Here is a 12773-nt window from a genome sequence, read left to right as displayed (position 1 = left end):
GCTAAAATTATCACTTTCCCATACCCATCATTTCTCCAATAGATTTTGAACCTCTTTAATATTGCTTCCCCATGCCGACCTATTTCATAATGAAGCACTTGGAACAAGACCCCATTATATAGACTATTTCCTTGCTATATTCACCAACATCAACTTCACATTCATTTTCAACGTCTCCTTCAATTTCCTCTTCATTCATTTTTACTATTTTTGGATTATCAAGTGTGTGTCTAGCAATCTTCCAATTGCCTGAGTAGCAATTTGTCTCGACAGTTCCCACCTAAGTTTCTAAATTTATAACCATGATTGCTTCAATTATTTTTGTATAAATAAATAGGTGGTGTAACCCATGACATCACTTATTGTCAACTGTCTGATAGAAAAGTCATTAATTCTTTTCCATTTTTTATTATCAATATGTCAATAATGCCACATTTTCTTTCCCTTTTAGACAACTAGTCAACATAAGACAACGCGTAAATTCAAAATTACTAAACTACTCTTCCAAATTCTATAAAAAAAACCCAAAATCTTAGGACACAAACACAAAAACAAACTCACTTGATAGTTACTAAATTCATAGAAAAAAAATTGAAGTGCTGCAATGGCTACAAATCAGGAAGATGTGAAACTTTTGGGAGCTCTTGGAAGCCCATTTGTGTGCAGAGTAACTCTTGCTCTAAATCTGAAGGGAATTGAATATGAATTTGTTGTAGAAAAATTGGCTAACAAAAGTGAACTTCTTCTCAAATATAACCCAGTTTATAAGAAGGTTCCAGTTTTTGTTCACAATGACAAGCCCATATCAGAATCTCTTGTGATTCTTGAATACATTGATGAAACATGGAAACAAAATCCAATCTTGCCTTCTGATCCTTACAAAAGATCGTTGGCTCGTTTCTGGTCCAAGTTCATAGATGACAAGGTAACTTAACGTTCCTCTTTGATATTTTTTAATTTGAAATAGTTGATATAGTACTAATAATTTATCAATTGTTCAGATTATGGGCCCTTCATTCAAATCAGCTTTCACAGCTGATGAGGAAGAGCGTGAGAAGAATATTGCAGAATCATCTGAGGCTCTTAAGATTCTTGAGAATGAGTTGAAGGACAAGTTCTTTGGAGGAGAAGAGATTGGTTTTGTGGATATTGCTGCTGTGTTCATAGCTTTTTGGATCCCTTTGATTCAAGATGTATCAGGGTTGCAGTTGTTTACTGCTGAAAAGTTTCCAAAGCTTTACAAATGGAGTCAAGAATTTCTCAACCATCCGGTTGTGAAGAAAAGTCTGCCTCCTAGAGATCCTCTTTTTGCTTTATTCAAAGGTCGCTATGAGAGCCTTTTTAATGCTTCAAAATAGATCATGCTAGAAATTATAGAGTAATGAAATTCAGAATTTCATGTGCATGAGTCATTATTATAATCTGTCATTGAGTTTTTGTTTTTTGGATTTCATTTCAAAATAATGGTTTGTAATGTGAGGTGAGATTTCTCTCTGAAATCTAAGGATATTGTGGAGATTTTTTCATATTTGGATTTAAAGAAAAAGACATCTTTCTACCGTATATTCCTATGGCCAAGAAACATGAAGTAACTACAGCCTTACATTGATTCAGTTTTAATGTTTTTTTAAAGGCAAAATTATAATAATGAAAAAAAATATCCAAATGATAAGGCAAGTGGCACAAGATGTACTAAAAGGTAAACTAACCGAACCAAAGAAATAAAATACAAGAGGAAAGAACTATTATGTCAAGCTAAGAGAACTCCAGAAAAACCGCGCTAAGAGAACTGCACCTCAATGAAGGAACAAGTTATATATCAAGTCAGCTGCACCACCAACAACAAGGATGAAAGAAGTAACACACACTTTTAATTTGGCTAAAATATCGATTTGTTATTTATTCTAAAGGATAGGATTTTGAAGTCATTATGAAAATGTGCAAAATTTTCCACTAGCCAATCTAAAAATCATTTCCAAGCTAAAACAATACTTCTTTCTTTCACTTTATTCACGTTTGTTGAAGTACAAGAAAACACAACCTCTTTATGGGACCTTCAAATGATAGCACGTCAAATTATAACAAAATCTTCCCAACACTTTGCTCTACCACCTATAGAAATGAAACTTTCAAAGAGAATGATAAGATCCCTAGAAAGAACTATTTACCATCTCAACCGGCTAAAAGTATTATAATAGTTGTAACACCCTAAAACCCTAACAAGTAATAATACAAAATGATCCGAATTTAAACAAATGATATGTAATATTGGGACGAGATCGTTTGAATTTTTGTATTGTTTTCTGAGATTTGTGGGACTAATTCCCTTATAATTGAGTTTGAATTTAACTTGAGATATTCAATTAATCATGTTTTGAGTTTTTCGGTTGTTTATTTTGAAAACAAAAAAGTTTTTGAGAAGGATGTTGTTTGAAAGAGTTTTGTGACATCCTTATTGTTTATAATATGTATTATTTGCATGATTTTAATTTAATAATTATCGTGGAGTTTTAGGGTGATATAGTGGGAGGGATTGTTGTTAGATCTAATTGGCGTCATTTTATAGACAATAAGTGGAGACAAATGCTACGACATTGTGTAACACATCATGTCTTTATGAGGTCAAACTAGGAACAAACATGTGGACCATAATGTTCTCTAGAATGTGAGTCATTCTTTCTTGCCCATAAGTTATTGTGTGCCGAGTGAATCTCGATCCTGAATAAAATTTTGAAATATGATATGATGAAGATTTTCCAAAAGACCATTCACCAAAATCAAAATATGGAAGTTTTGTCAAAAGATCATTCACCAAGATCAAAATAGATCAAATCTGATATGATGAAGATTTAACCAATCAATTATTGAAAACCAACTTAATGAAAAATTGTTTCTTGCGCTTGTGGGATTGGTTTGGCTCCCTTAAAAGAAGAAAACCCTATTGGACTTTGAAGTAGAATCTCATGCTATTTATGAGGAGCTCTCCATTGTAAATATTCAGACCTTGAGAATCAAGCAAGGTGTGTTTAGTTGTTTGAGTCTTTTGTTTTTGTTTTGTGTTGTCATACTCTACTCGTAAGTCTTATTTCTATGTTAAGGAATAGAGTATTTTGAGGTGGAAGTCATTTCCTAAATCATATTCTAATGTAATTGCCCAAACACTTGGGAGAGTGTTTGAGAGAAAGTGAGAGGGGTCTCATATTTAGGGAGAGTCTTGAATAGAAATTCACGAGTAATATTAATAGGCATTTAACTAGAAGAGTTCAAATCTGACTAATTTATACTCTTGACTATAAAAAGTGAATTTTCTTTATTGGATTAATGATCTCCAGATGTTTATGACTTTGCACAGATATGGGTTATCAATTCCTTGTGTTATTTTACATATCATTTTTATTTTACTGATGTCGTGCTAATCTTGTCATACACATTGTTAAAACATTGTGTTTGATATTGACAATCGTCGAACATGAATTCATCAAGTATTGGTAAAAACATCTTCAAACAATGCAATTACACACAAAATAATACTAAAACGATTCTAAAAATGCTAACAAAACTATAATATGAAAACTTGTCATCAATGGTCATGTCATCAAGATATCAGGCATGGAGAAAAAACTTACAATTTTCTTAAATTTTATGAATAAGTGGATGTAACACATGAGTAAAAAGGGGAAGCCCTAACAGTTCACCTTGGTTCATTCCTATGGTTGACATATTATGTCTATCGCAAGGTACAACATTGCTTCCTGACCATCAAGAAACTCAATACACAAATAAATAGATGGACATCTCACCCTCACCTCGCGTAGAAAGACTCATCGGTCTACCATGTTGAGAGCATTTAAGAAATATATTGCGAGCATAGCCAAAGAATCATCTTCACGTTTCTTGCTTAACACCCTGTTGGCACTGTACAAAATGGCCTCAGCACAAACCGTTACTTGAACTTTAAACTGAAAGCCATTGAGATATCGTGCTCCATGCATCTTTACTAACTCCTTTCGTAGCAACTTTAGATATCAACCGCCTCCAAATAGAACACACAAAATTGGCCGTATCCCACCATAATAGCATCGTCAATGGTGTATAAGAAACAAACTCTTCCAACCACATTGAGAATCTTCCTCCCACCATAATTTAACAACTTGAGTGATTGCACATAAAAGATTTATTGTCACTGCAGAACGTTCTCCATACATTGCGTCTATATATGTTGTGTCACAATCCATCTTTACTATATGACGTCCTTTTAAGAAATGATTTAATGTCCTTGAAATTAATATTAACTTCATCTACTAGAGGAGCTTTGAAGAACAAGAAGGTCGGCATGGAGAGGGAGGTCGTTTGTACGCGTACTTAGCCTCCAAAACTTTCATTGCATGTCCATTATAAGGGGCAACTTCGGATGACCCCAACCCTTTCGCAATCACTGTGAAGTGGCCAACATTGCTTGACATAAAACCTTGGTGTTTTATCTTTACTTTCACAATCACTGTGAAGTGGCCAACATTGCTTGACATAAAACCTTGGCGTTTTACCTTTCCCCTTGATATGAACTCTCTCATGACCCAAATAATTGAAATGGATTCGTGATAACTAACCATTATGAGAAGGAGTGGGTGACCATACTATCGAAGGTGATTGAGAGTGGCCGGGGGAAAGGTGCGTCTCTGCGTACGAACTGTATACTTTAGTATTTGTTTGAATTGAATTTTGAAATCTTATCTTTAAACGAACTTCATCGTACACTTTGAGTTTGCTAAAGCAATATTTTCTAACTGAGTTAATAGCAAGGTTGAGGAAAACTAAGATAAAGTTTGAACTCAGTCTAAAACCAATTTTTTTTTTCTGTTATAGTTTTGAATTAAACACTATTATTTCATTCGTCATATAACGTGAAAACAATATTACAGGATCATTATTTATGAGCTATGATACATGAGGAGTTATAGATATTCTATTTGAAATCTTAATTTTGATAAGAAAGTGCATATCTCAAACAACAATAACTTCCAACACTTACACAAATTTCCTTGCCTCACAAGTTATCAATCTATTTTGATAGAGCAGCAAATATTTCAGTGACAACTTTGAAATATGCAAATTGTTGTTCTTTTGAAGGCATAGTGTCTTTGACAACTGGATGATTGGAAAATTCTCTACTCCATTTGTGTAGCTTTGGAAATTTCCCCTTGGTAAATAACTGAAACTCTGCCACTTCTTGCAGTAAAGGGATGAAGAGAGCAGCAATATCCACAATGCCAATCTCTTCTCCTCCAAAGAACTTGTCCTTCAACTCATTCTCAAGAAACTGTAAACCGTTCGACAATTCTTCACTAGCCTTCTTGCGTTCTTTCTCATCAACCATAAAAACAGATTTCAAAGCCGCAGCCACACACTGATTTCAAAAATCGAAGTTACATATATTTGAAAATATCATGAAGAGTATTGATGTATGGACTAGAGTTTCTTACCTTATCATCGATGAACTTGGACCAAAAACGCGCCATAGCTCTTTGGTAAGGATCAGAAGGAAAGATTGGATTTTGTTTCCATGTCTCATCAATGTACTCGAGAATCACAAGGGATTCTGATATAGGTTTCTCATTGTGAACAAAAACCGGAATCTTTTTATAAACTGGATTGTATTTGAAGAGAAGTTCACTTTTGTTGGCTATGCTTTCTGGAATAAATTTGTAGTCAATTCCCTTCAATGCCAAAGCAATTTGAACTCTGATCACAAAAGGACTTCCTACCACTACAAGAAAACTGAGCTATTGTGACACCCAGATTTAGTGACGCTTAATTTTTGTCACTACATGTTACTTTTACCTACAGTCATATTACTTTTACCTACGGATATATCTTATTTTATTAATTTTTTAAATAATTTTATACATTACTTTTACCTACACCCATATTACCTTTACCTACGGTTATATTTTACTTTATTAAATTTTTAAATAATTTTATATTATAAATAAATAATATTTTTTTTATAAATTATAAAATTATTATTTTCATTAAAAAAACGTAAAACTTAAGTTATTTTTTTCATTGTCAAAACTCAACTTTACTAATTATTAATTAAAAAATTAAAAATTAATTTTAATTATAAAATATATGTTTTTATATTAATTAGGACAAACAGGGTAGTATTGTCATTTTCATTTCAATTTCAGTTTGCAACTTGCTTGTGAAGCGATGTAAATCTGAAATCGTAGAATTCACCGTCAACTCTCTGTTCAATCGCCGCCACCGTTCAATCGCCGCCACCGTAAACTCTGTTCAACCGCCGCCACCATCAACTCTCTGTTCAATCGCCGCCACCGTAAACTCTGTTCAACCGCCGCCACCATCAACTCTCTGTTCAATCGCCGCCACCGTAAACTCTGTTCAACCGCCGCCACCATCAACTCTCTGTTCAATCGCCGCCACACAACTCGACTCTTTCTTTCTAAGGTTTTCTCTCGCCCTCTCAAATTGCACCGAATCGTAATTGTTGAATTGTGTTATCGTAATTGAAATCATTGAAAACCATAATTATATGTATTCACGATTGTTTTCAATTTCTTGTGTAGTTAATTTATGTATCCTGAAATCAATTTACGATTTTGATGGTTTTTATTTTCTTCATCATTGACATTGTAGTGGTTGTTGTTTGATGATTTGTGAAAGATGAGAAAAATGATTAGAAATTTTTATTAGATTAAACCACAGTGAGAGTATTCTAAAAGTCATGTCTTATTATTCAGCTATGTCATTTGGATTCAATTCCTACATCTCTGCTTAATTTTCTCCGGCTTCTGTATTTTACTTTTGTGGGTATTGATATCAATCATAATTTGGTTAAGCTTGAAAAAGAGTATGGGATTAAATGCAGAAATGCTGTGGAGCTTGGACCTTTTGGACCTTTGGCTGTTACTCTCATGAAAATGCCTCGTTTGAGTTTTTGTCGTGTTGATGAATTAGCTTTTGCAGTTAATAAGCATGATCTTGGGAATTACAGGCCTTTAATAACTCTCTATAAGGATTGGGGTCAAAGTAACTTTGGTAAAAAACTTGCTACTATTAATGTTTATTCTTATTACATGATTAGGAACACATTGTTTAGTGCTGATAGTTAATCAAGTTTTCCCTTATCTTGCAATGGTTTAGATAAAGAATGCACATGTTTTTGAATTAGCGTTGAAGTTTTCAAAATTTATTGTGGGATGGTAGTATATTAGAGATTAATCTCACTGTACTTATGCCGTATTTGGATAAATGACTTAATTAAGTGCTTATCATACAAGTGCTTATGCGGAAATTATTTCTATAACAACAGATAGACTAAAGTAAACTGTGTTTTCACATAAGATATAAGTAGTATTCAATGCTATCTTGGAGAGCTTATGGAAATAAGTTAAAAACAATTTATGAACATGTCAATAAGCTCTCTCAAAATAGTCCCTTTATAATAATATATTAAAGACTGTTTAAAGTTTAAATCCCGCTGGCTCTGTTTTTTGTCGTTGTTATGTCTGGTTTATTAGCTTAGTTATCGTTATGAATATTGTTATTTCAAAGTCTTTGTGTTGATCTTATTTGTAAGGATTTCAGTGAAATAGATGAAACTTTGTTGCAACCCGTCATTGAGGTTCTATTCAGAAAATTTGCTGGTGACAAATGATGTTCTTAAAATTGCTGATTTTGGACTGGCTAGAGAAGTATCATCAATGCCTCCATATACTCAATATGTTTCCACACGATGGTGAGTTATGTTCTCTCATGTCATCTTTATTAGTTGTTTATCTTTTTCAACTTCGATGCAACATTAGATATTTTATTGACTGTTTGGGTGTGTATGTTATTTTAAGAGATTTCTTCATCAACTTCATCACATTTTGCTTTTGGGAATTCAGGTACAGAGCTCCTGAAGTTTTGTTGCAGTCCGCATGTTATACTCCTGCTGTTGGTAGGCATTAATGTTGTTTTTTTAGATTATTTTACTAGTAGTGTACTGGTGCTAGTTTTTTGGAGCTATAAGAGTGATTTTGGTGGTAGAAGTTGCAATTTGTAGTTTCTGCATCAATCCGGTTTTGCCAAGCAGAATCACTTTTGGAGTCTCCCAAAAGCATACCCATATACTCCTTTATTAGGGGATATTTGATTTATCCCAAAAGCATACCCATAAACTACCTTCTCAATCCCTTTTTACAACTTCATTTTCTAGGCAAAAGAAGTTGAGTTAATGTCAACTGTGGCACTCATTTAACTAAGGCAGTCAGACTGCAGTTATACTGGGCCAAATGCTCAGTCAATTTGTGTCATTAATCTAAGTTAATTTATGATTCAGCAGAACCTATGATGCATATGTACGAGTGCAGTACCCATACGAAATACGATATTTAAAAAAAAGTTACGGGTACATCAATAGAAGTAAAAATTTCTGTCAATAAAAAATGTATCAGTAGAGAATTAAATTGTTCAATTCTCAACAAAACATCACAATAAAAGTTTAGAACGTAAAAAATTGTGTTAAGTTTAGTAATATCCAAGAATAATGAGAAAAAAGTAAGTACCACAAATACATTACATGTACTCGGTGCTGGTACTTCACCAATTTAGAAGTACCCGTGCTTTATAGAGTAGAACCATCACTTTCTTTTGCTTTGAATTTAAATTTTATTTAGTACACTTTCTATATTGTCGAACTTGTTTGCCATTTATGTTTTCACTCTTAGATGGTTTTTCTTCTTGTGGTGGTGAATAACAAACACATGTTTTTTACAGACATGTGGGCTATTGGTGCTATATTAGCTGAGCTTTTTACTTTGACCCCCATATTTCCTGGTGAAAGGTATCTTAAGAATCCTATGTTTTCTCTTTGGTTGTATGCTGCAGTGATGATGGCAAGACAAACTCATTTACATTACCTACTTGTTTTTTGAGCTTTTACTCATATAATAAACTATTAATTATCACACTGTTGTACTTGAATATGTATGGGAAGCCATTAACATTTTCCATCAAAATACAAGAAATTTTGATTTTTTATTAGAGAAAGGTCAATCTTGTTCATAGGTCTAGATAGAATGATGTGGAAATTTGAGTATCAAGATCCAGGAGGGGGAGTATTTTATGGAGACATGTTTTTGCTTTCAGTAAGTTGAAACACTTTGTTAGAGCATAACCATGAAATATATACGGTTCAGGTTTTCAATAGCTAATTTACTAATGGAAAATATTGTTTTTATGACTTCATTATATGTCTCAAGGTGTTATCAAATTCATATAAAAATGTATGTTCTATGACTTTTGTGGACTTCTTCAAAATGAATTTTGTAGATTCCTAAAACCAAGCTATTGGTTTTTTTTAGTGACATCTTACAAAATTACTTTTATCCATTGACAGTGAAATAGATCAACTATACAAAATATACTGCATTCTTGGTACGCCAGATTCAACTTGTTTCATCATAGGTGCAAACAACTCTAGGCTATTATATCTTTTTACATCTCGTTTGACTTATTGCATTATGAAAATGCAGAATATGCTATTTTGCTCGAATTTTAATAATCATCAAGATCAATCAGGTGATTCTTAGTTTCTTACCTTCTAATTATGTTACCTATATTTGCAGAGAAGAGATAGCTTTTAACTTTGAATTTTTTTTATCAATCTTGATTTATTTTCTGGAAATCTTCATTCTGTTTTCTAATAAATGAACTATGTTACTTAAAAAGAAAGTATCATACATACAGCGGAGAAATCCTTCTGTAGGGGTAGAACATTAAGATCTTACATGGAACAATTGATCCCTTTGCCAGAAAATAGAGAAGAAAACAGTTGAACCCTATATTTATTTGAACAATTGTCAAAAAAGGTTTGCATAAATCGAATACAGCGAAAAAATCCTTCTGTAGGGGTAGAACATTTATTGCAGAAAACCCAATCTGGTGCTCTCGGTAATCCTCGTTTCTTTCTTCCCTGATCCATTTTCCCCTATTCGGTGATTTTTTTTATTTAGATTTTATATTTATTTTTTTGTTATTGGGTTGCAGTTTCGGTAATTGGTTTAATTATAATGGCTACGCTGTTTCTGCACGAGATGGGAACTTAAACTGTTCATGAGGTTTGCATTTGCATTCTTTTTTACCATCTTGATTTTTCCGTTTTTGTGTTTAATTTGATGTTAATATCAATGATGCTAGCTAGTTGTATATGTATATTAGTAAATGTTGTGATCTTTTGCAGATGTCAGTGGACTTGATTCGTGGAGAGACTCTTCCGATTCATATAAATATGACATTCCCTTCTTTACCTTGTGATGGTTAGTACTAAATTTTTTTTATCTGCTTGATGTTGCTTTCAAGTTTGTTTTTCGTTTTGGGTTTCTTCTATTTAACAGCTTGAGTGAGCTAATTACTATGACAGTAAGAAATTCCAAAGGTAAGGAATTTGGCTATGTAGGTTCACTGTTATTTTTTGTTAGAATAGGCAGTAAGAAATTCCAAAGGTAAGGAATTTGGCTATGTAGGTTCACTGTTATTTTTTGTTAGAATAGGCAAGTAGGCCAAGTCAGAAAGGAGAGTATAGTAGCATGGTAATAGTGATGTGGGTCATGAAAGGTGAAAGGTGTCAAACCAGCCCACTTGTAATTCGTCGTGCCATCATATTCAATCCTAAACGCTTACTTTTCGCACAATGTTCCCTTTTCTCTTGTGTGCTTCATTGTTGAGGCTAGTATTTTAATGATTCCAGTGAAGTTTTGATTGCTTGATGGAGCATGTCCTAAAATGTGATTATGGTATCAAAATTTCACAAAAAGGTTTAATATGTTTTCCATCACTAGTTGGTCAAATTTGATCTTGCACTATAAAATTGTTATTTGTTTTCAGTGCTTTCATTTAGAATATGGTCACAGTTTGGTATTTTACTATAGAAGTACACTGTTTTGTATTTTAGGGACTGAATTGTATTTTAGGGAAGTTTCAATGTTAATATGTATGCTGGAGTATGAAAAGTTACTTGTGTTGCATGTAGGAAGAGTTAAAGAAGCACATGGTAGAGGAGGCAGGTAGCTCACATAATTCTCAAGCCATCAAAGATACTACAAGCTGAAAGAATGATACTTATTCAAAGGTTAAAGGGCCCGAAAAGAGAGGACGGGTGCGTTGTCCTGGCAAGCTTCCCTGACATGCCAGTTTTAGCTCCAATGCTGATAATAGAGTTGCAACATTAGAGAATTTGCTTGGAAATCTAATTTCTATTCTTCAAGTGCGGTTTTCTGAAGATCGACAAGCTAACGAGGTCTTACGAGTTATAACCGAAGAGGTTTGATTTTGTGTCACCTATTGACCACAATCCGGTGAAGTTCATCTCAAGATACTCTTCACCTCCCTTTGCTATACAGATGTTTACATGAAAGTGAAGATACAAGAATATTAAAATAAAAATATATGTGATTTCTTTTGTAAGATTTTAAGTATATTGAATGAAACTTTCTATGTTGAAATATTTGAATTTAATGTAAAATGGGATAATTTTTTCATTTTAGTGATTTAACTTTGTCATGGTTCTTAATATATTTTAAAATATTTATAATCAGTCATTCAATTTTAATATTAGTAATATTTGTCAATGTAAAATTATAAATTTATTATATTTTCATATAATAAAATTTTTGTTTATTGAAGTTTTAGTGGTAGCAAAAAGAAAATTTTTATTTAAAAAAAATTAAAATTTATATAAGTTTTAGTGACACCTAAAAAGTCGTAGGTATAAGTTTTACTAATTATAATACTAGGATAACCTATAGTGACAGTCAATAGCTGTAGGTAAAATTTTGTCTGTAGCTAAAAGTTACAGTGACATCCAATTTAGCGTCACACCACACCCCCTTAAAGTTGACGCCAAAGGAGGGTGTCACTAAAAGTTTTGCAGACATTTAGCTACAGATTATTGACTTTTAGTGACAACTTTTGAGTGTCACGGAAAGTCAATTTTCTTGTAGTGTACAGAACCCAAAAGCTTCACATCTTCTTCAGATGCAGCTATAATACTACATCCTTGAAGCACTTTCTTGACTTTGGCAACTAAGGTAGTAATCATAGTATTAAATTTTGAATTGAAAACTATCATTGAATGTGTTTGTTATATAGATTGAAGAAGAATAATTTAAGTGACAAGTATTCTAATCTTTTCAAAAGAACAAAAACAAAGTATAGCGTGAGATGTGAATGTCCACTTCAAACTTGAGTAAGATTCCAAGGATGGAGTAATGAAGTGTAAACTAAATAAAGCAATGATTCTCATTACATTTACATGAGAGTGAATTGGTGCTCTTAGGATAGAAAAGAACAGGATCATAAAAACAAGAGGGAAATGAAAACCAATTTTTTGTTATAAAATACCAATTTCGTAAACATATCAATATTTCAAATATTAAATAATAAAATAACTAATCATGTAGTAGCATTTTTTAACTAATTAAGTAATGTGTCAACAGCCCTCTTTTTTGTTTATAATAAGATCTCCTTCTCAAAATAGTGAATATTATTTTTTTTATTGACATCGGTACGGAACATATTGTTGAAGGGTAATTTAGTATTTTTAATATGTTGTCTATGTGACCCTATTTTTCTGTGTATAAATAGATTAGTAGTCGCTGCATTTAAACATAATCATTTTTTTAAAGCTTTTGTAGCCATCTGCAGAGCATTAAATATAATATTGCTTTTGCTTTCATCACCTGTGCACTAACAATTGCTATCTAGAGCTC

General features: G+C 32.6%; 4 protein-coding genes across 4 annotated transcripts; 3 read left to right on the top strand and 1 right to left on the bottom strand.

Moving 5' to 3' along the window:
• The first annotated feature begins 502 nt into the window (after positions 1–502).
• LOC131609309 (probable glutathione S-transferase) lies at positions 503–1563 on the top strand. The gene is made up of 2 exons (XM_058880998.1): positions 503–925; positions 1002–1563. Exons 1-2 carry the CDS (start codon positions 605–607, stop codon positions 1356–1358), a joined length of 678 nt encoding a protein of 225 aa, XP_058736981.1. The 5' UTR covers positions 503–604; the 3' UTR covers positions 1359–1563.
• Positions 1564–4877: 3314 nt separating this feature from the next.
• On the bottom strand, positions 4878–5827 carry LOC131614135 (probable glutathione S-transferase). Its single transcript, XM_058885762.1, has 3 exons — positions 5823–5827; positions 5481–5775; positions 4878–5404 (listed from the first exon to the last, which is right to left on the bottom strand). The coding sequence occupies exons 1-3, from the start codon at positions 5825–5827 to the stop codon at positions 5060–5062; spliced, it is 645 nt and encodes a 214-aa protein (XP_058741745.1). The 3' UTR covers positions 4878–5059.
• LOC131614134 (uncharacterized) lies at positions 5826–7594 on the top strand. The gene is made up of 3 exons (XM_058885761.1): positions 5826–5843; positions 6149–6468; positions 6890–7594. The coding sequence occupies exons 1-3, from the start codon at positions 5826–5828 to the stop codon at positions 7131–7133; spliced, it is 582 nt and encodes a 193-aa protein (XP_058741744.1). The 3' UTR covers positions 7134–7594.
• A 22-nt stretch (positions 7595–7616) lies between these two features.
• LOC131614133 (cyclin-dependent kinase F-3-like) lies at positions 7617–11113 on the top strand. Its single transcript, XM_058885760.1, has 9 exons — positions 7617–7759; positions 7911–7963; positions 8782–8848; positions 10054–10115; positions 10247–10316; positions 10401–10458; positions 10557–10646; positions 10891–10920; positions 11036–11113. Exons 1-9 carry the CDS (start codon positions 7617–7619, stop codon positions 11111–11113), a joined length of 651 nt encoding a protein of 216 aa, XP_058741743.1.
• Positions 11114–12773: the final 1660 nt, after the last annotated feature.

This window comes from Vicia villosa, linkage group LG6, assembly GCF_029867415.1.
Source record: "Vicia villosa cultivar HV-30 ecotype Madison, WI linkage group LG6, Vvil1.0, whole genome shotgun sequence".
NCBI lineage: Eukaryota > Viridiplantae > Streptophyta > Magnoliopsida > Fabales > Fabaceae > Vicia > Vicia villosa.
The sequence above is the reverse complement of the archived record's forward strand: the minus strand, read 5'-3'. Positions and strand labels throughout refer to the sequence as shown.